At 48.3% G+C, this 23,532-nt stretch overlaps 1 protein-coding gene across 2 annotated transcripts; it reads right to left on the bottom strand.

The window, feature by feature from the left end:
* Positions 1–1,383: 1,383 nt before the first annotated feature.
* On the bottom strand, positions 1,384–21,033 carry LOC131210824 (mucin-2-like). 2 transcript variants are annotated; one of them, XM_058204117.1, is made up of 6 exons: positions 20,898–21,033; positions 14,903–15,488; positions 12,130–12,242; positions 5,982–6,277; positions 3,067–3,252; positions 1,384–2,704 (listed from the first exon to the last, which is right to left on the bottom strand). In XM_058204117.1, exons 2-6 carry the CDS (start codon positions 14,992–14,994, stop codon positions 2,231–2,233), a joined length of 1,161 nt encoding a protein of 386 aa, XP_058060100.1. In that variant the 5' UTR covers positions 14,995–15,488; positions 20,898–21,033; the 3' UTR covers positions 1,384–2,230. The 2 variants fall into 2 exon arrangements, with proteins under 2 accessions (XP_058060100.1, XP_058060101.1); XM_058204118.1 differs by having other exon boundaries at positions 1,384–2,398.
* Between the last annotated feature and the right edge of the window lie 2,499 nt (positions 21,034–23,532).

Below are 23,532 nucleotides of genomic sequence, written 5' to 3'. Positions count from 1 at the left end.
GTAACGGTTCTGCCTGAGCGAGGTTCATCTTTAACATCAAAAGCAACAAAAAAGGGGCCAACGAAACTAAAATTACACATTACTAGCTTTTGGATTATCGGCACCATAATCACCACGCACAATTTCAGCGGCGTAGCCAGGTCTTTTCGTTGACCTCCATAGTTAACACCCTGTAACTCACAAACGAATGAAAAAAACAAAAAACAATCAACTCATTTTTAAGTGTAAAGTATTAAGCTTTAAAACGAACCTAAACTTGAAACTGTACGATCGTTACTTCACGAGATATCGATCACTAAAGTCATCTACCCAGAACATGATGGATTTCTTTTTAGACTACCTAACATTTTTAGAACACTTTTGCGCCTAACGTTAGGCAATGTGCGTACACATTTTGCGTTGTAAAAAAAATTGAAATGGCCGTTACATTTTACGAAACCAATTCGTTGAGATGCTGTAAAGTCCATCAGTCCATCATCGTGTCCTTGTCGAGAACTGGAGTAGAAAGTTCCTGTGAAGTATTATTACGCTCCGCTCCCTCAACTCTGGAGGGATATAACGGCCATGATGTATGGCGTTAGCGGACGTGATGCCTAGCAACATTGTTTGATAATCTGATTTTTTTGCCTTGGATCTTTACGGCACACTCGCCCAGGTACATTGTGAGAAGGTTATTAGGCTTCCGACGCTATTAAAGTGGCCACATGCTCGGCAAGACGCCAGTAAATCAGTCGACACACGTGTGCCAATCCTGGCGAGTATGAACATATTTCCAACGACCAGAGCCCAGCTCAGCCCCGGAGAGTGAAAGCATCAACGAACGCCCTAGCTTTAATGGTGGCAAGATTGCACTCTTCCGCTTCCGGAGGGCCCGATAGTGGCAACGGGCACTTACGGTTTTATTTGATTTCTCGTGTTGCTGGTAGATCCTTCGTAGGTTTGTCGTTACTCTCAGGGACCAGGGATCGACTTTTGCGCTCATGAGCCACCCCAGAACGGACGAGCCGAAAACGGAAATATGAAATATTTTCACCATCACCTTTCAGGTCGCAAAGCAAAGCGCAGAAAAAGTTCCGACGAAAGCGAATAAAATGTAAGAAACTCTCTACAATTTGATTGCCTACGCTTCAATTTGTTGCCGCCATGTTCGCCGTTCGGTACATGATGGCTTTTTTGTCGCTTCCGTCCATCGTTGTGTGGCAGGAATAAGCTCTTATGAAGCCCCATTTCTCATTTCAGCATTGCCGCCATTCGATCATACGTATTCTGAAATTCGATTATCAGAAGATTCTTTCTTACTGCGTATCAAATTTTTCGATGCTCTTAAAAGTAACCGCGAGCGCACATTACTTTAAAGTAACTCATTTTGTTTTATAACTTTGTAATACATTTATTGATTAATAATGATAAAATATATGCATATTCCATGGACCTAAAAGCTCACCCTGAATGCGTAATTGTTGTAGCTCGTACTGTTTGCTGTCCCTATTCAAATTGTTCACTCGTCCGCCAGATACGGGGATGCAGCAAATACCGAAAGAAGTCAGACTAAAGTATGTCAACCCCCGAAAACAGCGGCAAAAAGGACATTCCCACGGACCCTCGGCTAGCCTAGGCTGTACTCGTACACTAAAAGGTGCACACATACTTTATCACTGAATCACAATCACAGAATTTGTTAATTTTTTGTTTGTAAATTTTGCCCTTTCTTCCTGATAAGGAATGTGCTACTTTTTTACATTCCAGCGTAGCGAAACAATTTGGCTCGTTTGTTTGTAGTATATGCATCTAAAGTGTAAGAACAGAGGAGGAGTAGCTACCATTGTGGCCGTGAACTTTCGTTTCGCTCGATCCGAATGCTTTAACTGATCCGAAGTTAACTGATCTCCGCCTTTTGAGTTTAAGGTTTTTTTTTACCTATCCTTGGCTCGAGCCGAAACACTATTTTATTGATAGAAAACTAATGCCTAAAACGGCAAACATTCTCTCATCCATCCCCACACTTACAATCCCTCTCTTTCTCTCTCGCTATCTCTCGTTTTCGAACTTTTCTTTTCCATTTCTTTCGCTCGTTTGATTACTAACATCCGACCCCATTATTAGTGGCAGGGTTTCGACAGTCGATCGAGTAGAACCCATAAAGGCCCATCGCCTATCCGCCTGGGCAGAGGAGGAGCACATTCTTCTACTTCGCCAAGAACTCGGAAGTGGGGCCAGCTGCCGTTGGCTTTCAAATTCTTCGCAGGGCCCTCTGGTGGGACTGGATGTGACTCGTCACCAGGACGTCGACGGTTTTCTTCAGCATCCCGGCGATGGCGTCCGCCGTGTCGGCTATCTTGGTGCCCAGCTGGTTCCAGAGGCCCACGATCGGGCTGGCCGGTAGCGGCTGGTTCGCGGCCTGCGATGGCGGAACAAAGAAGTGATCAATAATGCTGTCCGGCGTAGTGTCGTACTGCGTCCGAGGTGTCGGTTCCGTTGGTACGTAGGGTGGTCGCGTTGGAACATAGAGTGGTCGTGTGGTTGTTGGTGTCGCCCTCGGTGGGGCCTGAGGTTGTTGTAGTATTATTGTTGGATAGATTTGTGGTGGTGATGGCGGTGCAAGTGGTTGTTGTGGTGCCGTTGGTATTGGTTGGTTGGTTGGAGGTCGTTGTGGTGTTTTGAACGTCGTGGTCCGTGGTGGTGGCGTTTGTGGCACTCGTGTTATCTGCGAAAGTGAGAACGATGGTGGTCGAGTTTTTGATGCCAATTGCGAAAGTTTTTCACTTCAGTTCAGTTGCCCTCCTTGGTTCATCGAGATTTCTACTTAAGAAAATGAATTTTTTATCACTCCGAGAGTTACGATGTTATCTGAAGGAGCTGTTTGATGCGCCTTTTATAATAAAAATAACTAGAGCTAACACCGCATTCCAACCAACTTCGACCCTCCACGGTCGGTCCTATCTGCACTTGCCGGAAGATGCCGGAAGTTTATGGGATCTCATCTCAGAATCTGCCGGGCATTTCTTAGCGAAACAATCTCTCACCGCGTTGAATTTCATTCGCCGGACGAAAACTTCCCATACTTACGAATCTTGTGGTGGTACGTTGAGTATTTCTGGTCGTCGTTTGGCGCGTTACTGGACGCGTTTGCCTTTCCGTAGTCGTTGGCCTCTGGGTCGTGGTGGTTGTCACTGGAACGGGCGCCGGCGCAAATGTCGGCCGAGCCTGGTCAGCGTCCTCACCGAACCGGTTCACCAATACCGGTGGTGGAGCCTAGGGAGAAGCAACGGAGATGTAGTAGATCGCAACATCGCAGCCTCTCGCAGCATCCTTCCCCGATCGGGACCCTCTGCGCCATCACCTAACCAATCGTACTCAACCCGCGGAAACAATGAAACACTACCAATCAAAAATACTGGTTAAAACTCCTACCGAAGCAAACGCAAAGAATAGTGATAACAACCCGTAAGCCTCAGATAATGTTGTTTCGTCTACAACTCTCGATGGCACTCGATGGCAATCACGGACCATAACCTATTATCGGTACCGATGCCACTCGTCGGCTCCGGTTGTAGAACGATGTAGCCGTTTGGGACCAAATTTCGAATCGAAACATCATCACCTGGTGTGGGACGTCGTCACCAGTGTCCCGTGAAATGCGCTGGAATTTGCAGTGCCAATTTGTGGGTCGCTTCTGTGACGATAGTTGTGGCCGTTCCCGGAATTGTGCTAAAGTGTGAGCTGGCGGTCGGAGTCAGCGACTGAACGACGATGGCAACGTTGGTCGAGGCGATCGGTGTGGCTCACAGAACCCATCCAATTCAGGGGCGGCGGTGCGAATGTCATGGTGCAGAATAGGGGATGTATGGTGCAGGATTTGGTTGCATCAATTGGCGGTGCCATTGTGAACGTGCGTGGAGCATGCACTCCGAGATGGTGACGGGAAGTGCAAAAGGCTTGTGGTGCGATATGCCAGCAGTTCAAACGAAACTTTCGAAAACCGTAGTGCAGTGCAGTGCTGGGTGTGTTTGGTGGTGCTTAAACGCTTGCCAGGTATTCCGAGACGGGATGTGGTTTGGTAAATAGTGCCTGGCTTCATGTCGTGCGTAACTCGATTTCACGCTGGCCGATGTTTCGTTACATCGCAATGCCAACCGACTACATTTCAATCGAAATACACCCCTTCATCGCGACGTCTATCTATCAACAAAACCCAATTGCAATACCCTTGTAAAAAGCAATGAAATGAACGTTGAGGTGTTGATTATTTTTAACAAAAAATCACTTTCGAGTTCGTCTTTTTTATTAATCTCCAGCCCTTTTTATTATTCCAAACACAGAAATGTACCTCGTAGCTGGCATCTGATCGAGAGATTTCATTTTTAACCTTGAATTATAATATCCCTGCCAAGCATCGGAGCGTGACTTGGAGCTTCTTGAGTGAGGATCATTCAAGGCGCAAGGCACCCAACTGCACGCATTGATTAATGATACGTCGGATGCAAGCCGTCTGATGTTTCGCGGTGCTCGAATTATGTGCTCGAATTATCGAACATTTTCTCGCAACGAACCAACCTACCAAAACCTACCAAATAATTGAGTGGCATTGTGCAGTAAATAAATATCTACCAATCTATAATAAAGTTTTAATTTATGGTCTTTGAATAGTAATTCATTGCTCTGAACGCATTTTCCCCCCTTTTTTGTACGAGACAAATGAAAAACACAACAATCGACAATTGAGTGCAAAGTGTAAAATGGTAAATATTAAAAATCAGCAGGGGAACCGAATTCGATGACAGTTTTTCCACAAAGCTCGGAAAAAATATCAGAAAATTCCACCACTTCAATCGGTGGGCTGATAATTTCCATGTCCATGCCTCACAATCGCCCGAAAAGAATCGTAAGGTGATAAATCAAACGAACAAATTAACTGTGCCATTGTAAATTTGCCATTTGGCCATGTGCAAACCGCTGAAGCTGATGCTCCATGCTGTTTGCCTCGCAAAGCGACGACTCCATACACTTTACAGAGACATGAACCGGACATGAAAAGTGCACGGTTCAATGCACGATTGAACGTCATAATTCACTGCCGCCGAAGTACCTCCAATCCCGTGCAGGGACATCTCCCCGCTCGGCACAACCCAAAACCCGGAACGTTCAATCTGAACCACGGTGAGCAGTTTTCCGGACCACTCTGGAACCCGGATGCCAACAAACCCGTTATCTGTTGATTAACTGCCTGCAGTAGGGCTCCGGAATTCATGATGGGACTGACGGCACTCGGTGGGAAGTCTGACTGGAAGTTAAATAGTCACGGAAGAGTGTACGGTTTGTACTATATTATGTATACGATTTCTACTACAACGCAATACGAGTGTCAGATACGGCGTCGGACCGATACACTTCCTACAATAGCTGTCCCCAGCACCCCTACGGCTGCTTACTGTCTACGCTCAGTATTGCCCATCGTTAGCTGTATCATCCAAAGCGTTAGGGAACCGCCATTAGTAATGTTGAGATAGTAATTTACCGGTACCGCCACTACGGGTCTGGTTGGTGTGGCCGAGCTGCCGAGCTCGACCGGGAAGCTGGCCACCGTCGACGGGATGACACTAGCGCCTGTGGGATCGCCGGTGCCAGTGGAGCCCTCGGGTGGGCTAATAACAGTGGTTATTGTTAGGGAATTAGGTGGAATGGAGCCGCTAGCCGTGATGCTGGTGAGTTCTAGTGTTCCAGAAACGGTGGTACTAGTAGAGGTGGTAGTACTATCACTATTGCTACTGTTGGTATAGGTCGGGAATAAAATTTGTGCTACCGGTGCCGGTGGCCTAGGTCGTTCGGTCGCTGGCGCCACGGCCGGCGGAGGCGGTGTTGGGGGGGGTGGCCAATAACGTATTCACATTGTCGCTCGGTTGTCCAAACCGCGTCGCCGTAATCACCACGGCCTGCACATTGCTGCTCTGGGTTGCGGGCTGACGGTCGAGGTCATTTCTTACCGGCCTATCGTTACCACTGTCTACCGTGTTACTACCGCCGCCGCCACCGCCACCGTTGCCAGTGGTTGGTCCTGCAGGAGCAGTAGCGCCATTTCCGCCGATCTGGTTAAACTGCAAGCCACGCAAGTACTCCTCGAACCGTCGATGGTACTCGCCCGACGGATCCCAACGCTCACGCAACGCCCGGTACTGGTCCGGGTAGTCGAAGTACAACCGTGTGATGATCTTCAGCGCGTTCTCCTTCTGGATCGGTGAACAGCGTGCACACTTGGTACGCAGTGCCTCCGGAAGAATCCCTACGGTTGCGGAAGGGAAGAAACGAAAAATGAAACAAGCTATAGAAGCTCCGAACTCGCACAGGGTCACCTTCGAGTCACATTCGATCATTCGAATCAATCATCACACTGAACAAACACTATTGCCCACAAAAACATCCAATTTATCTTGGAAAAAAAGGAACGCAAAGTTCGCCATTATGGTATCTAAGCGAACGCCATGTTCCAGCTTTTGCCACACCATTTTGGGCCGCTTTAGAAAATGCCTAGAGAACAGTTTCTGCTCTAAAGGAATTTGCTTCGCCACCTCTAGCCGGTTAAAGCGTTGTAAATCGGAAGACATTCAGCCGGCTTGATGAGTTTGCGGTATGAATAGGGTGGTTGTTCGTTTTTTATAAATAGACTATCTCTTATCCCTTGATGGGCCGCATGACATGAATAGTCGCCGTTTCTTGCTAGTATTTTGAATAAATTGCCCATAAAGGAACACGACCTACTCATGAATGGCCACGCCATATAGCTGCAATTGAAGCGATCTTCAGGATCGTTAAAAAAGGGACCAAAATAAATGACGCCATAAATAATACTCCGGTTTCAATTTCTGTGTGTCGCCGGCCATTCCTTGATGTTCCTTGTCCCGCACGCACGTGAGATCATTGTTAATGGTGGCCGCTTCCCCATCGTGATTCATCTCGGGAGAAACACGTCTAAAATATGGTGCTTAATAAGACACAATGATATCAATTTGTTGTTCGCATAACCTCGTACCTATTTGAGCCGTAATTACTTCGTGATGGCTCCAGGCGGGTACAACGTAGTTTGGAATTATCCCACGAACAGACAGTTACATTTTGTGCTTCGTGCATAAAGTTGCAAAGGACATTTACAAGACGCTAACGTAACGTAACATTGTCCCTTCGTTTATCGTATTTCCACAATTTCTTAGTCAAACATTCACAGAATTACTAATTGCTGTGGAAGTGACTGTTTAAAGTACAAATTGAAAGCAAACACGAACGAAAGCCCTAGCAAAAACCCAGTGTTTTCTCTCCCAGCGAAGGAGCAGAAATACATTTGGACCAAGGATACGACGTCGGCCAGCATAGAAAAAGCTGCCCGATGATGACATTCTCCGTGCAATCCGTGCACAGAATAAATTAAACTCGTCATCTGCCCGGCACGCCGGATGACTAGCTGCACCCGACTCAACAAGTTTTCCGACACTTCCAGGCCACACAATGAATGGCCACCGTGTTGCAAAAGGTGAAATGCAAAGACGTAAAAAGATATGCAAATCGATGCAACGCCAAACAACGGCGAATGCACGATGCGACACTTTAAAGATGCATGTCTTTAACAGCATTTCAAACCAAATTCGTTGTTCGCCTTCGATGGGCGAAAATATGTTCCCAAAAACTGTTTTTGTCATTGAATCATTAAAGAGCTTTTCAAAATGATGAAACAGACTCAAACTACGGGAGCTGTGCAAGGAAATAAAAATCATGGTCGCTTCAGATGTGAAACAAACGATGGGTACACTTTAATTAATTACTTTTACAAATTGAACCGTTCATCTTGCTTGATTAACATCATTCATACATTCAACAGCATAAATAAATAAACATTCCCAGTGTGCCGGCGATTGTGGTTTTATGGAAACATTATCTCCGACCGAAACGATATGCTTCGCCTGCAATCCAACTGAACCGGACCGTTAAGCCCTGCAGTGATCCACTTCCAGCTTGCAGGTTAACCGCAAAACCCAGAACTCTGCTCCGTTCAGAAAGCCATCAGTTCAATCTTCCATCCAATGGATGGCAATTGAATTGCATGATATGGACACTTCTCCAGGCTGCCGGCAGTGTCCTCTTTGTCCCTGTAGTACTTTTAGTCCTAACTGCCTTTCTGATCCGAAGTAGGATACCACACTCTTGCGGTATTCTACGAATTGGACATCCAGCTAGCCTCCGTATTGCTGCACTAATGGAGAGCAGGTGGGATAAATAAGTAATAGCGCCGGCATTGAGGTCAGCTCGGGGCTGATTTTGCACTAGGGCAGGAACATGTTACGGTATGGCGTCGTTCAGATATTCACAAAGCCAGAATCTAAGTACTTGAATCTTTAGGACGCAATTTTGTGTACCGATCTGTCGTTTCATGTGTAATTGCTTCAGTCACAAGTTTCAAACCGCTCGAAAAATCAAGCTTCTAACGATTGACCCTGATCCCTGATCTGTCGCATCCGATTACATAAATCACCACAGTGGGTAAAGGATTCAAACGTAAAGTTATATCTCGATCGCAAAATAAGGTAAAGCAATAAAAAAGCACACAACTCGTCGCTGCATCAGAGATTCAGTCAGTTAACGGAACGCTTCCATACTCGCTCGGAAAGAATCGATCGAAATCGGCCCGCATGCCAAGGTGGTGACGATGGTGTTACATAGCCGAGTGTCTGTCCCGTACATCTTTCATCGACGTAGCCTCATTCGAATGCCATCAGAACCCGTTTCTGTTGGCTTTCAGCACGGGGTTGGCCGATCGTGCCCGGCTTAGTGTTCGTAAATTACCATTTAATGAGAGATGAAGCTGCATCGTCTCAGAGCACTGCCGCTGCACCCCATCCGGAAAAGCTGACAGTTTTCCGACAACGACATCGACGTCATTCGTTGCGGCGCCCAGTTTAAGAGCTGGCTATCTGAGGCCCGTTGCCAGACGACTTCAGCCCATCAGCGGCGCTGCATCAAAATGCAGTCTGCGTTGCGCTAGCGCATTCATCATCTTGCAGGCTCGGGCAACGAATAAATGCCTTGCGGTAATGATAGCGACTCTACAATGGCATCGTCGGCAGCCTCACGACCTCTGCGGCGTTTGCTTAACACGCAAATAGGCCTTTGCGTGCCTAGACCTCAGCGACGCACCATGTGAATGGGTTAAACGGGGTTAACTATAATAAATCGGTGCTGCCGGTGCTTTTAAATATGCAGTGTTAATTTTGTCATCCAAATGAGACTTCAGTGTTCCGTTAAACCGCGTATTTACACAACTGTACCGCCAGCGGTTGCCATCGCGTGCTATTATTTCAATGCCTGGGTTTTCTAATTCCATACTCCCTGCGTCTGAACATCATTCACCTACCGCATTTAGGTACTTTAAATATGGCTCTTTTATCGAGTTCCACAAATTCTGCAACGCACATCGGTTGAGTTTTCTCGGAAGTTTGCTTCTTTACCGCATCGCAGCCGATCCTGAGGGGACATATATTTTGCTGCGGCGTACGAATGAGGGCGCACGGTTCTTTGGGAAAACTTTAAATCACTTTCTCGGTCGACGTAACACGTCGCACGAAACAATCCCGAGATTGTCGAACTACTCCACCGGTCCGAAGCGTCCCACTTACGCCGCCGCTGGCCCGTGAGGCGGTTGCAGACTGTTTGTTATTCACTTTACCTCCAATTACATATGTAAAGAGGGTTCGCCACCACCGTCCAGCAATCAGGCCACCCAGGACTCCGGACGGAGCCGTTCTTGCATCCGGTAGGTGGTCGGGCGTCTGGAACACAAGCACCCAGATGAGGGTATGGCCGGCTCACTGCATTCCTAGGGCTCGGCCTATCGTCTGCCGTCGGTACCGTGCGCCTGAACCGTACCTCCGTAAGCCGACAAACGCCGGAGACGATGACACGATCAAAGTAAACAGCGCCAACGGGTTGCTGTGCCAACGGGAGTACGCAAAACTTTCTCTTTAAGTTTCCGTTCACGTCCGCAGGTTGTCAACTCACCAGGAAGCGACCCAGGGCCCGGTTGTTATTGTGGACTACTTTCGCGATTACGGTAGTCCGAAGTGGGGCGTTGTAGGGCGTTTCTTTTACCCTTGCCCAACGTTTTTCGCGAACGGCATGCGGTAAATTCTTGAGCCCGAGCGCACCCAACCCCACACAATGCCATTGGCAACACTATTCTGGCTCCTTACGGGAATCGTTGTTATAGTAACGTTTTACGACGCATACTTTGCAGATGAAGTCCCAAGGCGAGCTACCACTTTGGAACATCCGGTGCACGCCGTTGGTCGTCTCTTCCCCCGGGTTGAATGAGAAAGTTTAGTTTATCTTAAAAACTCCGCAATCACAGCACAGCGGCTCCGTTAATATGCATAATGTCGAGCGAATTTAAAATATTGCTCCCAAGTAGCCAGGAAAACCTTGCCATTTAACCTTCCAATTAAATTGCCAGCAACATTTTCCTTATCATCGCCGGGACCAGGGACTCTCGCTCTTACGACATCCCGGGCCAGTTGATTCTCCGCGGCTCTCCATAAAGTAAACAAAGCCACGTTCCGCAAGCATAACGCGCAGTTCCGCATGCAAATCACATCGCACGGTGTCGGACTTTGTGTTGACCGCCTTTACTTTTGCGATCTGTCCTGCCACGGGGCCTACTATTACCGTACTGTTTGTGGTTTTGCTTTTACTCCAACCTTCCCGGACCAGTTTTACTTTCTCCAAAGTGTAGGCACGAACGGGGCAAACCTTTCCCCAACGGCATTCGGATGGCTCTTGACGCGCGCCAAAACGGCCATAAAGCACTGTGAGTCACGAAGATGCCATTCTATTCGCATTCACCCCGAATGCCCTTGGCCAAGGCCGCACCCTACAATCTCCGATCCGTATTTTCCTGCATTGGCGCGCATCGGTGGCCGCACGGTCGTTGCGCAGGAATTTATGCTAATTAGTTGTGATCCATTTCCTACAGCTCCACGGTTCACTGGTGCGAAGAAAATTGACCTTAGACCAGATGCCTCGACCAAGAGGGTCCGATTTGTTTACAGTAGAAAGTACCAACCAAGTGGAAGGGAGAAACGAGCGAGATTTTTCACTTTCCCTTCCACGTATTGGAGCAGCTCGGAGACACCCGGCGCGATAAGCGGCTTGTCCAGTCGACAGATGGAACCAACCCTTCCTGAGGCTGGTGGGCTAATAACTCCACCCGTCAAGCAGAACACAAAAACAGCCAGCCGTTCCCGAGAAGTTGATGGTTGCAAAATATTGGTGTTGGGAAGAAAATCCAAGAATAAAGGATCAAAAGCTAGTCCGCAGTACAAAGGCGACTCCGGCGAAGCCTATATAAAGACGTCCGTCCATGTTTTGCTGTCCTTTCCGCTAACGGTTGATACTTAGCAACGCCTCCGTGTGGCCCAGTCGTCTAGCAAATGGGTACAAATTATCCGGTTGACCTGCTTCGTCCTTCCCGAAGGACGCGTAGGGCCCGCGTTGATATCGTTACAATAACGATGGCAATGTAGATTAAAGACCATAATCGGTGCAGGTGGGCAGCGGTTTTCTTCCGCCCCGGTAGGCACGTCGGGAAAATCGCTTAGATGATTTCTACCTCACCCAAGGAGCGACAGCAACGGTCGACGATGGTCGAAACACAGGCTTCGGTGTGTGACCTTTTCTAATAGGTGTCCGAAACGCACGCGTTACGCTGCTACCTTGGTTTCTTTCCCTCCGTCACAGCCGAAGCCATCGGGGGTTGGTGGGAAACTCATTCAAACGCCACCGAAACGCAGTTCGCAAACGGAAAAAGGCGGCTCACTTGCGTGCGATTTCATGAGGCGAAACGCAATGGCACGATTGCGGCTCGAATTTGAAATGCAAACTTGCGCCACATAATGACCGGCACACGGTAACATTATGCTGATTTTTTCGGAAACCCAATTATTCTCACGTGCAATACTCAATCGGTCGGTTGCCTTTTTGCCGATCTTGACCGATCGATTGCACCGAGAGGAACCGTCTTGGGGCTGTAAACTTTTGCTAAAACCATTCCACTCCGGCGTATCTAAATCGGACATCTACCACGCCGTTACTTACGCTTCAGGTCCTTGCCCTCCGGGGGGCACGGTTTGCGGCTCAGCAAGCAGTCCACATAGTTCGAAACCAACCGATTGCTGCCCAAAATGGTGTCAATGTCCAGGTTATCGTATCTGCAACGGAAGAACAAACATTTGTAGAACCGGGAAAAATGAAGTCACTGAATACTGCCGGACATAGGCGGAACATTGCAAGGACGAGGGCTATTATTCGCGTGACCTCTAGGAGTATTTTGGCGATAACCAACTGTCACACACTGAGCGATGTCCGCCATTTGTCACCGAACGGTGTGCCACAAACGACCTGTGTGGCAATTAATCTTCCGGTGCCTCAAACATTGAAGGATGGTCAACTGGGACATCCCCCCACACGGGCGGGGATGCAAGCTAATGAGCCGGTCAATGTGCGGACATAAATCACGAAGCCAGCATCCCCCCTCGGTCACAGGTCAAGCCACGTGAATGAAGGGTTGACACCGGAATGCAAAGTGCATTAGTTAAGCATGGAAAGTTATGCGCATTAAACGGGTGGGGTCCTGGGTCACTCGGAAACCACCGGCCCCAGTTCATTGATGCGATCGAAAGAAATCATTAGCCCGGGAAAACCCCATCGAAAGCTAGCCACACAATACACTAATTTATCATTCACCCCCGTATCACACACTTATCCATTAGTCGGATCAGCTTTCAGAAACAAACACTCCCCAAACAGAATGTTAATGGTGCGGTCCTGACGAAACAGCCGGGGGGTTTCCCCAAAACGCATTGTTTGGGGTCCAAAAACCAACAACACTGTTTCCACCGTTCTAACGCCAATCGATCGATCGACTAATGGTCAGGGTTCTAGTAATTGATATCCAACATTCGGAAACATCCGGAACATTACTAACGCCTGGCAAAACCTAGCGCCAAATTGATTCGCTTCACTTCTCCACGTCGGTCGAAAGTCTAAATGAGGAATCAACAACAGTTCGTGAATAAATGTACTTTCGAAGCACCTCGTTTGGATGATTTTAATTGCTGTGCGAAGTGATTGGTAAACAGGAATCGAAGCGCGAAAATATCCACAGTGAACATGTTTTCGAAAATTTCGTCTTAACGTAAACAAGGTTCTGTTCGGCACAAACAACTAGCAATAACACTAAGTGTTAACCGTCCGGTGTGATATTAATGTCGCCTTAACGATATTTTAAAGTCGGAATATTATTCGGATGATGCTTCCCTAGAGCTCGGTGCTCTCCCGTTTAAACCGCATGTAAATTAATTACCGCCCGCGGTGTATTACAACCTCAATTATCCTAGACATGAACCATCAATTTGAGATCGCATACGTACTCGCTGCGTTAACAAAAAACGTTTTCGCGTACCCTCAAACAAGTGAGTAATTAATTGTGCTATGTTCAGCTCTTTTTGTACCCTTTAAGTACCAGCTCCAACCCGTTTGCTGATTTTATCAACAAGCAATCAGCGAACGCTCATAACGCAAAAAGGTGAGGTATGAATGGATTTTGATTCTTCAATTAAACTAGTTCGAGGTGAGAGCCAAGTTATGTGTTTCGAGCACGTGGTCAAGCGCGTAATAATACGATTTCACCACCAGTAGAACCTAGTGACGGTGCACCAGTGGAGCGCCTTACGGTGGCCGTTGTTCAGCTGATCATTTTTCGAATTCCAACGGCCCAATAGTCACGCACGTGTGGCGTGAGATAACCCCGATAACCTTCAGCGGCATACGGTTTTGAGTCGTACATGCTCGATGCTTGCATTCAACAGAAACATCCATCCAACCCACGTATGTCTCAAATAAAGAAGATGAATGATAGGAAACCCCCAACGGAGCTTTCCATCCATCAAACTATCCATCGCTAATTATAAACTACCGTGAACCGCATGGGGGGAACTCGTCATATTTTGCAACTCACCACACATTAGAACCAACTTGAGAGCCACGCAGAAATCAAGAGCAAACCGTCCACAGGTCACATCTTACGCTGACGAAAAGGCCATCTATTAGTATGCTGCCTCGGGGTTTGTGGTTTTTGTGGCTCGCGGTTCTGACGGCGCTTGACAAGGCGTGATCGAGCAATTATAACAAAACGTTCCGAAGACTATGGGTCTAAGACAGCAAACGAAAAAAGTAAACCTCTCGAACACGTCGCTAAACGCTTCCTCATGAGGCCCCGCACTCGGTCGGAGGAGTTCAAGGAGTTCACGTCTAGTGACAGCTGAAGCTACCGTACGCGATTGTTTGCCGAATACCGAACGGCCTGATCCTCCATTGACAACGCGTAGCTCTCCGCGGGTGGGTTTTGCCATTGCGCAAGAGTTTCGCTTATGAATTTGTCTGCCCAAGAGTACACACGCTTCGATGGTCAAACAAAAGCAACGCTATACGCAATAGGGCGGAATACGCGGGGTGGTTAAAGGTCAGTAAAAGCCGACGTAAACGGTGCGAATACACACCGTGAGCCAACGCACAACTGCTCAGCCGATTCGAGATGGGCGCCAATTTTCGGTTCCAAAAAAACGGAGAGCCAGGCATTGGCCAGGGCCAAGGTTACGACCGGGGCTGGTGACTGTTACACTTCTCGGCACCTTCCGGAACGATCCGGCTCCAAGGTCGTGAAGCTTCGGTGAGTGCTTCATGCGATCGCGCGCGATCTGAAGTGTGCATGACGCCATTCCGTGCAGTTGCATCCCCGCGAAAGTAAAAGTGCAGCAATCCGATCCGATCAACGTGGCATATTCACACTTCGGTCACCCCCCACACTTACCTTGGACTGTATAAGGTTCGGGCCAGCTCCTGTGACTTGACGAAATTGAGAAACGCCAGCAAGGCGCTGGCGAACAGCCAAACTTTACGCATCGTTCCACGAACGACCCTCCGGCGGGACTGAGGCTTCAGACGGGAGCACTGCACTGCGGGCTGCGGATCACTCTGTGGAGTGTGTCTCTGAATTCTTGCTCGATTTCCCCACTTCGGAGTCCTGCGCGTATCACGCAATCTTATCTAGGCAAGCACTCCAGGCACGCACGACGGCACTCGATCCGCTTCACATATGCCGCTTCGAGCACAATATGTTGGGCCGCTTTTTTCCCAGAATACCCACTATTGTCTCCGCGTCCGAGTCCACTACGGTCGGGCTAGGGCGCGCCCATCCATAAGCATTTCGCACTGTCGTTGGGATTTTCCGGCGTCGCGTTCCGTCGGCACGCACGCTCTCGGATCGGATTAAGCTGTTCGCGTCCGATTCACTTACGCTGGTCCGCCGGGAAAGGAAGGCGGTTTCTGGTCATTCAAGCACAACGGTACAATCACTTCACTTTCTAGGTTCCAGCGCACCGGGTAGTTGTCGTGAGCTACGGGGTTTTAGGTAAGGAAGAATGATTATTTGTTAGAAGCATAGCATAGGTAATGGCTGCCATCTGATCGGTAATCGTGAGATAATCATCGTCGAACAGAAATTTTTGTTTTATAGGCCAAAGCCATTAGCACGGTGGGAAGTGGGTTGCTGCAGATCGTTCCCCCAGCCGAACCGTTCGATCTACTGATTGCGTCATGTGCCAATGCTAACCGGGCGTTGCGCTTCGCAGCCAAGCATCGCCGCAAGGTTACGTGGGTCGGCTGCGAACCGGGCGAGAAACGAACATTCCAGCCATCGCCTAGAATCTGGGGACCGCCCCGGCCATTAGCTGGAGTCCGAACATGCGCCGCGGTGATGGATAAAGAAGGCCACCGTTTGTTGTATTAGCAAATTAGCTAGTTCGTGTAGTAGTTTTTTTTCGGAAGCTTTTTTTTATATTCGAAGTTCCACGAAATTGGCCACATCTGATGGCACGCCGCAGCCTGTCGTCGGCTTGTCACCAACAGTTTCGGGGATTTTTTTCCCGTGGTTGCAAATTGTTTGTGTTTGCTTGAACGCCCCTTATTGATCCTGCAACTCGTTTGCTGGTCACCTCCTAAGCCGCGCTGCCGAAAAGCTGGCAAGCTGGCTGAAAAGTATGCAGAAAGCCTCCGAAATGGCACGCGTGTGAATAATTAATAACACTGGCCCGGCCCAACTGTGAAGGTCACCCAACGCAGACGTAGTTGCTATGTACAGCCCCTAGATCAAACAGTGACCAGCCCGTGCCTCGATCAACCTGTCGACTATCGACGGCAGAAGGAAGATACGGGATACCCGGCCAAGTCTGTGACCCGGCGGAGCGAGAAGTCGAAAGAAGAAAACTCGTCAGGGGAGTAATATTCACGGTCGGTGATGCGAATTATTGGCACCTCCGAGCCATCAGCTAGCCCCCCAGCTAGAGCCAAGATACGGTCATCAGACTGCTATCGACAGGTGTTAAGATTGGCCTAATGATCTCCACAATTAATCTTTCGGTCCGTCGGCGGAAACGAAAGTTTGAAATTATTATTAAACTTCTAGCCCTCGGGCAGATTGCTTAGCTATGGGTAACATTTCGCTGAGGTGTATCCTGCGAATATTATGCAAACGAATGATATTCGCCCGCTTTATTTCCCGTCTCATAACTGTGTTTTTGCATAGGCTTATGCAAAAACTGCGCATTAAAAACCCCCCAGTATCCCAGGTTTCGTAAGGCGCCCGCCATTTCGCCACTTTCTACGACATCATTATTCGCACTTTTCCCTACTGGCGCCACATGATTTTTTTCCCTTAACCATCCCGGCGACGGGACAAGCTCCGGATATTAGCGAGGCAATTCCTGTTTCGTTCCGTCCGACGCCAATATTATTGATGGCCGACCATAAATACTGACACCGGTCACCTCGGATGTTTCGGGTTTTTTGTCTTCGACAACTCCATAGGTTGGATGCCCTCGCCAAACGGTGCTAAATATTAAGACAAGAAACATGGCCATTCAAAGCGGAATGCGTGTTGGCATCTCGCTGGTTAAGCGATGAATCACGACGACCCAAAAAGGCTACAGCGTTGCTAATCAGTCAACAGCAGTAAGGAACTGTAATTTGGCACGCAAAGTCCAGTTCTTCCAGCGACCGGGCAGTACGTTTATCGGACCGGCCACACGCCGGCCCTAACAAGATCCCCAGGGAACGGCCTCCATTCGCTTGGTGCTTGCCAACAGAACGGAGCTAAATCTCCGTCTAAGTCTTATGTTACGTTTGCTACATTGCTGTCAAGTCTTCAGCGAGGTATTAGATGGGCCCTTGCGAAGGAGAGCAACAAATGGGCGCCGGAGCTCGGGTCAAACATGATTGATGCCTCCGGCCCAAAGCTCTGCCCTATTATCTCACCGTTTACCTCCGAGAAACCCGACGCATGCGGTCAAGCACAGATTAAAAGCACACCACCATGGTCGACTTCTTCACTTCCGATCGTGGCCATCTCGTAACCGTTTCGTGCCGGTCTGTTATGCAAATGTAGCAGCAGAAAGTCGGTCCGGAATGGCCTTGCGAAGACGGCGCTCCATCATCTTCGGCCTGCAGCATGACAATATTCGTGTCGTAAATTTTTATCGCTTTATTGCACCGTCGTGTTTTTTCGGGCCTTTTCGATTGGATTTTTAAAGAATGGAACCCATCGCGACCAACGCCCGCAGTAGGCCCCAGAATCGGTGAACCATGCAACGTGCCGGGTCGGCGTGTTTTTCCGACCATTAGCCGGATTGCGGAAGAAGGAAGCACGTCTACACGTCTTCGGGGCTAATTGCATGCGCCACCAATACGCCAAGGACGTTCACGACGCCAGTGACACCCGCTCGAGTCGAGTTCGGGAAAATTCTGTACCCCTTGATGGGCGATCTCACTCGTAATGGTTCGGCCCGGCTCAAAGTCCAACTATTTTTACATTTTTAATGAGGCCCAAGTTCGAAAAGCTGCCACTGCTCCTGCGGGTTATTAGCCTCGGGCCGGTCCGGTCCAATCTTGAGCTCGCAACCAAAACATAGCCCCCACATGTTGGGTAATCATCTCCGGAAGCTTCTTTCGCAACCTCAGCCTCCAATGCTGGGCTGGGATACTCCCAGTACGGGCGATGGCGGGACGCGAAGGCGCTGGAGGCACACCCGGGACAAACGCAGCGTACGGAGCGCCAGAACCTCATTTGAATTTCAATTCCACGCCGTAGGATGGGCTTAAGTGCTTATTATCATAATTTTCGTTTATCACTTGTCGGGATCTTTGTCTTTGCCAAACCGAACAGTGCCGGAGGGAATTGTTCGCTGTTTCGCCGAATTCTTGCGGCATCATTCATTGGCGCTTCACGTTGGTGAATTGTTCCGTCCTACACATGTAGGACCCAAACCCGTCCTGCTCTTCTTAAACCAGGCGCGCAACAACTGATGGGAGTAGCTGCACATCGATCGAAACTATTAACCTACCTCCCTGTCGTAACCGAAGGCAGCAAACACCAACTAGAGGTAACTGTTTCTCTATAACAAGTATTTAATTATATCCTAATTGGCTGTTGTCTCGTACAGGAAGGCAACAGCTCTACTAACTCCAGGCGACTTTCAGGAAGTCGCTTGCCAGCCTGTCTCATGGTGGTCGTAAATCGATGATTCTCTAGCAAACGGCAATCGATATTCCGACACTTTGGCGCTAATGGCGCTTTTGCCCAACTTTTCTGTTTCCCACCTTCAACAGTTCTCGAACAGTTCTCGTGCACCGTGCTGGAACGATGTGTAAGAAAATTGAACCGCAATCCACTAGCCCACTGCCGGAGCTGACCGAGGCCACGCACTTTGCATTTCGCGCGCTCCAAGGTACAAGCTGTAAGCCCCCCCCCTTGCACTTCTCCGATATATCCGAGATGCGCAGCCGTTCCGGCATCGAAGTGCAGTTTGCCTACTTGTGGCCTTCTCCAGCGGTTCGTGTTAACTGGCTTTGACTGAGCATCGCATGGGTCGAAATCGTTCGCCTAACCTCGAGCCGGGACCGCGTGGGTGCCGACCCCACTCGCTGACGGCGACATTTCGGAGTCGACTCTCTAACTGGCCACAAAACTCGAGAGACGACATTGAAGCTCTCTAGGGCGGCGCCGATACCGGACCGACCGGCGGGCACCGTGGAAAGCGCTGCGAGCGATATATCAAGATCAAGTTCAAAGCACCATATCTTGTAGATTTCATTTTTGGCTGTCGATTCGATTCGAGGATGTTCGGAGGGGGGGCTTTTCGTTTTATTTCCAAACCGCGGGACATCGGCGTGTCACGCGACCGTCTAGCACGACTAGCAAATTACGTCTTTACGGTCAGTGATTAGAGCGGAGTTATCCGACCGGACGACGGCCACCGGGTTTTTGATACGGTTTGATATTTTCGGCGGTCGATTCAGTGGTCATTTTCGTCCCGCCCTCTTGCTGGTACGGCTGTCATTAAGAAGTGATCAGCGTGGTCGAATTCGATCGCGTGTCCCCAAAGCGGGGTCGTGACAGCGAAAAACTTCGAAAACTAACCCCGCGTGCCGAAATGAACGGTTTTCGATCGGTTTTTACTAGCGGAACGGTAGCGCATCGTAAACGTGTAGTAATTGGTTTCGAGCGGTTCGAACCTGCACCCGTTGAATGGCTCGAAACCGGAGAAACCGTATTTTTGTAGTGAACTATCGACAACGAGCTGTTATGGATAATGCTGGCCTTGCTTTTTTTTTGCAAACCTGGATTTATCCTGCAGGCTCCGAGATGAAGCGCCTTCGGCGAAAATAGCGAAGCGAAATTGAAATTCCCAAAACATCTCATTAGCATTTTGTCAACACCGAACGGCACAGGACGAACGGACTGCGGTGCGAAGCGGAAGAAGCTTCGATTGGGGCCGATTGGGAAAAGATGTCAGCAGCATCCGACGTTGGCGTAAAAGTGTTCCGCGGCCCCTGTCTGAGGCATCCGGCAAACAAAAAACCCGAAAACAACACCCATAACTTGTTTCAATTTGGTTCAAACACTGTCAAAAGGGTTTATATTCAAATTAAGGCGTTCTAATAGTGTAGCGGCCTCCAAAAGTCGTAATTTTCCACATCACCGAAACCATTTAGCGGTAAATTTGGCACAACCGCTACGAAAGCGGTGTGATTAGCGTGTGTGTCCAATCGGTTCCAAAACAACCGAACGATGGTTTTGCGAAGCTAACATTAGCACCACGCTAACCAACCAGAAGGATGAAAAGACAAATAGCCACAGGCCGAAAGAGTGAACCTTATCCGCGAATTTAAATAACACTCCCCGGGAATGCAGGCCAAACTTTGCTACACTCGCCAAAAAGAATGTGCAAATGGCTAACCGATAACCTGTTTCCTTTGGGTTGGTTCGTCTTCCGCCATCGCTAATCTAATTGATATCACGCCGCTAATGTACGGATTGTTCACCCAATGCCTCATAACGGCAAGTTCGGTAAAACTTTAACACCGCAACCTCCTTTGGAGTATATAGGGCTGCGGTGCGTCTGGTGAACTTATGCACCGAGTGCACCGACTACACGTACAGCGAAAAACGCTTCCTGGCCTCGGCTACAACAGACAGTCAGCGTCGAGTTTGAGACGCCCACAGCAGACACTATATGCAACACCTTACGTGCTTGCCCTACTATCTATGTTTCTGGTGTAGCGAACAGAAACCATGCATAGAATGGAGTCAAGTGCGCTTCGCGGGGGCCACAAACGTTATCGAACCGTACCGTGTGCCTTGGGTTACGTTTTCTGACGTTGCATTCAAATCACACGCTACCCGAATGGCACGCGCCTCACGAACAGTTCCTTCCACGATCCTGGGACCCGCGTTTTTTGCTCTCACCAACCTAGTGTGTCCCATGTGCCGCAGCATAAAAACAAACGTTCAACTTCACTTTCCCGACCGCAACACGCAGCGCACACCAGCACTCGATCGAAGCGCGCAAACACTACTGAACCCTTTGGGGCCGCGATCGTGCGATCGTCAAAACAAATCCCTCCGCGTGAGTAGCTTCTCACTGCGCGCTGCTCACTCAACGGCAACGATCGCGCTTACCCTCTCAAGAATGTACGCAGCCAGGTGAGCGATCAGCGCGAGATGTGAGCACGGAGATCGCGCGAGGAGCACACGAAACGGAAATGCGTGAGATTGGTTGACGACCTTCTTGCGCGAATTCGCACGCCGAACTGATGCGCGACGTCCGGTTGGGACAAAGTTTTATTTTACCACCGCGTGGCCGGCGTTGGCGCTGTCCTACCGCGGACGGGTTTGGTCCGTGGTCTGTGATGGGCCCCATCTGTGTTTCCTTTTTTTCGTGTTGTGCATCCTCGTCTTCGAAACTTCTGGCATAAAGCTCGCGTTGCATGCTCGCGTGTGGCTGCATTTTTTGCCCATCCGCCCCATTTGCCTCATGAGTTGTGTTTGTTGATTATTTTTATCACCCTTTGCTCTTTCTCTTCCAACCGTTTTTGGTAGGATTATTGGTGTTTCTTATTATTACTGTATTTTTGTTTGTTAATGCCGCCAAGGATTTCACATACTTTAGAATGACCTGCAGGATAATAATTAAACGATAATAATTTGGAGAACAAATCTCAATACAATACACAACACTGTTTGGCGGTTGTTTACTTTCCCAACACCAAAGGGCATATTATAATTCAAATGTATGTGCGAACGACGAATATAACCTTTCGTGAACGGGCTGTGGGTATTCGCATGCCCTATGGGGCATTTTTTAATTATGTATTAAAAATGGAATAGTTTTAAGGTGCCAACATTGGCATCGTAATGAGCGCGTTACTTGCCCTTTCATTGGTTAGCCGCATCACCCGCTCTGAACCGAATTTTTATCTCAATAGTTAAACAACACTGCAGATACATTACGCACGCCGAATGTAGGTCGATCAGACTTCTAGCTAATTAGCTAAAATGTAGAACCAAAAAACGCTGCACATGGAAATAGTGTATTACCGAAACCACGGCGACCGGTTTCATGGGGCCACCATTTCCACCACAGCAAATTCTCGCATCATCGATTTTAATTGGACCAAAATTATAGAACGCTCATAATTCGTTCGGTTTGCGCGGCGAAGGACAATAATTTATTCGACTGTTCCCTTTTAGCCAAAACGTTGAAGCAAAAACATACTCTCGGCAGTACGGCTGCTACGGCGTTGCAACAGACCGATTGATCACTGCATCGGGACTGGGATGATGAGCAGGTTTTCTGCCGAAGCCCAACGCCTGGAAAGAAAGTAAACAAACAAGTATTTCGTATTGCAGGTTTCATATTTTATTGCAGAAAGGGTTCCGAGAAATATGCAAACAACCACCGGATGTGAACTTATTGTTTGCAACTTTGTTCAGAAAATTCAAGCGAACTATCAATTTTACAAAAACAATTTTAAAATTCCAATCCCACATCATTGTAGCATCATATTTCCCATACGTTCATTAACCGTTGTGTTTCCGTGCCCATAATGCATCTTTCACGAATGCATCAAAGTTTGTACAAATTGTTACATGTTATATTAAATGTTATTTACATTTTTTCTTGCTTTCGCCATCGACATTGACTGCTCGTCATCGATTGGTGTGGATTGTTCTCATTGCTTGATTAATTCTATATTTTTTACCACACACTCTACCAATCGGTTTTTGCAGAAGTAACCTCTCACAGTGTACTCACAAAAAGGATTTGACATCTGGGACCGACAATCAACTTTGGTGCATTTTCTCAACGATTTGAAGGTCATGAAACAGGCAGAGTTCAATCTACGGAATTATTATTTGATTTGCTTTCGGTATCGACCACAAAATATGCTTATCACTCTGAAGGTCCACAATGTTTCAATGCTTTATATTACATTCAATTCAAATAATTTAGTAAATTTTCATGTGCATCGAACACCAAAACGAGAGTCCCATTTATTTGTGCACAGTCTATAGTGCCAAAAGCAGATAAAGAGAGGATTTAAATCATCAAACGACGGACCACTTTTCATGCTGACCGTTCCCGGTTGACGGTTGATTTCCAAGCTGATAAAAGAAAAGTATTCGCGTTGGCAATGGGTGCCGTTTTACAAACCACATGGTGCAAGCATTTTGCAATTCGGTTTCCAGCAACCCGAAAGCCCATCGAATGTACTTTCGGAACTAATAGATACACCATCTAGCTTATCAGTCGCCCATTAGTCGCTTCCGGGCGTAGCTAAGCGATGAAACCGCCGCCACCACAAACCACGAAGCACTCTTGGGAACGATTCCATTTCCGGAGGACGGACTCGTAACAGTAATTGAATTTCGAAGCTCCACGCATCGATGGATCTAGGTGAAACAAACAGCCCCCAGCTTTCATTTGGACGCGACAACAGCTCGTCGACGCTGCAAAAAGTAGTAACGGATTAGTGGGAACAGCGCTGCGCATCCCGCGGATAGTGGTGGTCTTCCTGTTTACGATCCGTTGACTTGATGGCCTT

Source organism: Anopheles bellator, chromosome 2 (assembly GCF_943735745.2).
Source record: "Anopheles bellator chromosome 2, idAnoBellAS_SP24_06.2, whole genome shotgun sequence".
Taxonomy (NCBI): Eukaryota; Metazoa; Arthropoda; class Insecta; order Diptera; family Culicidae; genus Anopheles; species Anopheles bellator.
The sequence above is the reverse complement of the archived record's forward strand: the minus strand, read 5'-3'. Positions and strand labels throughout refer to the sequence as shown.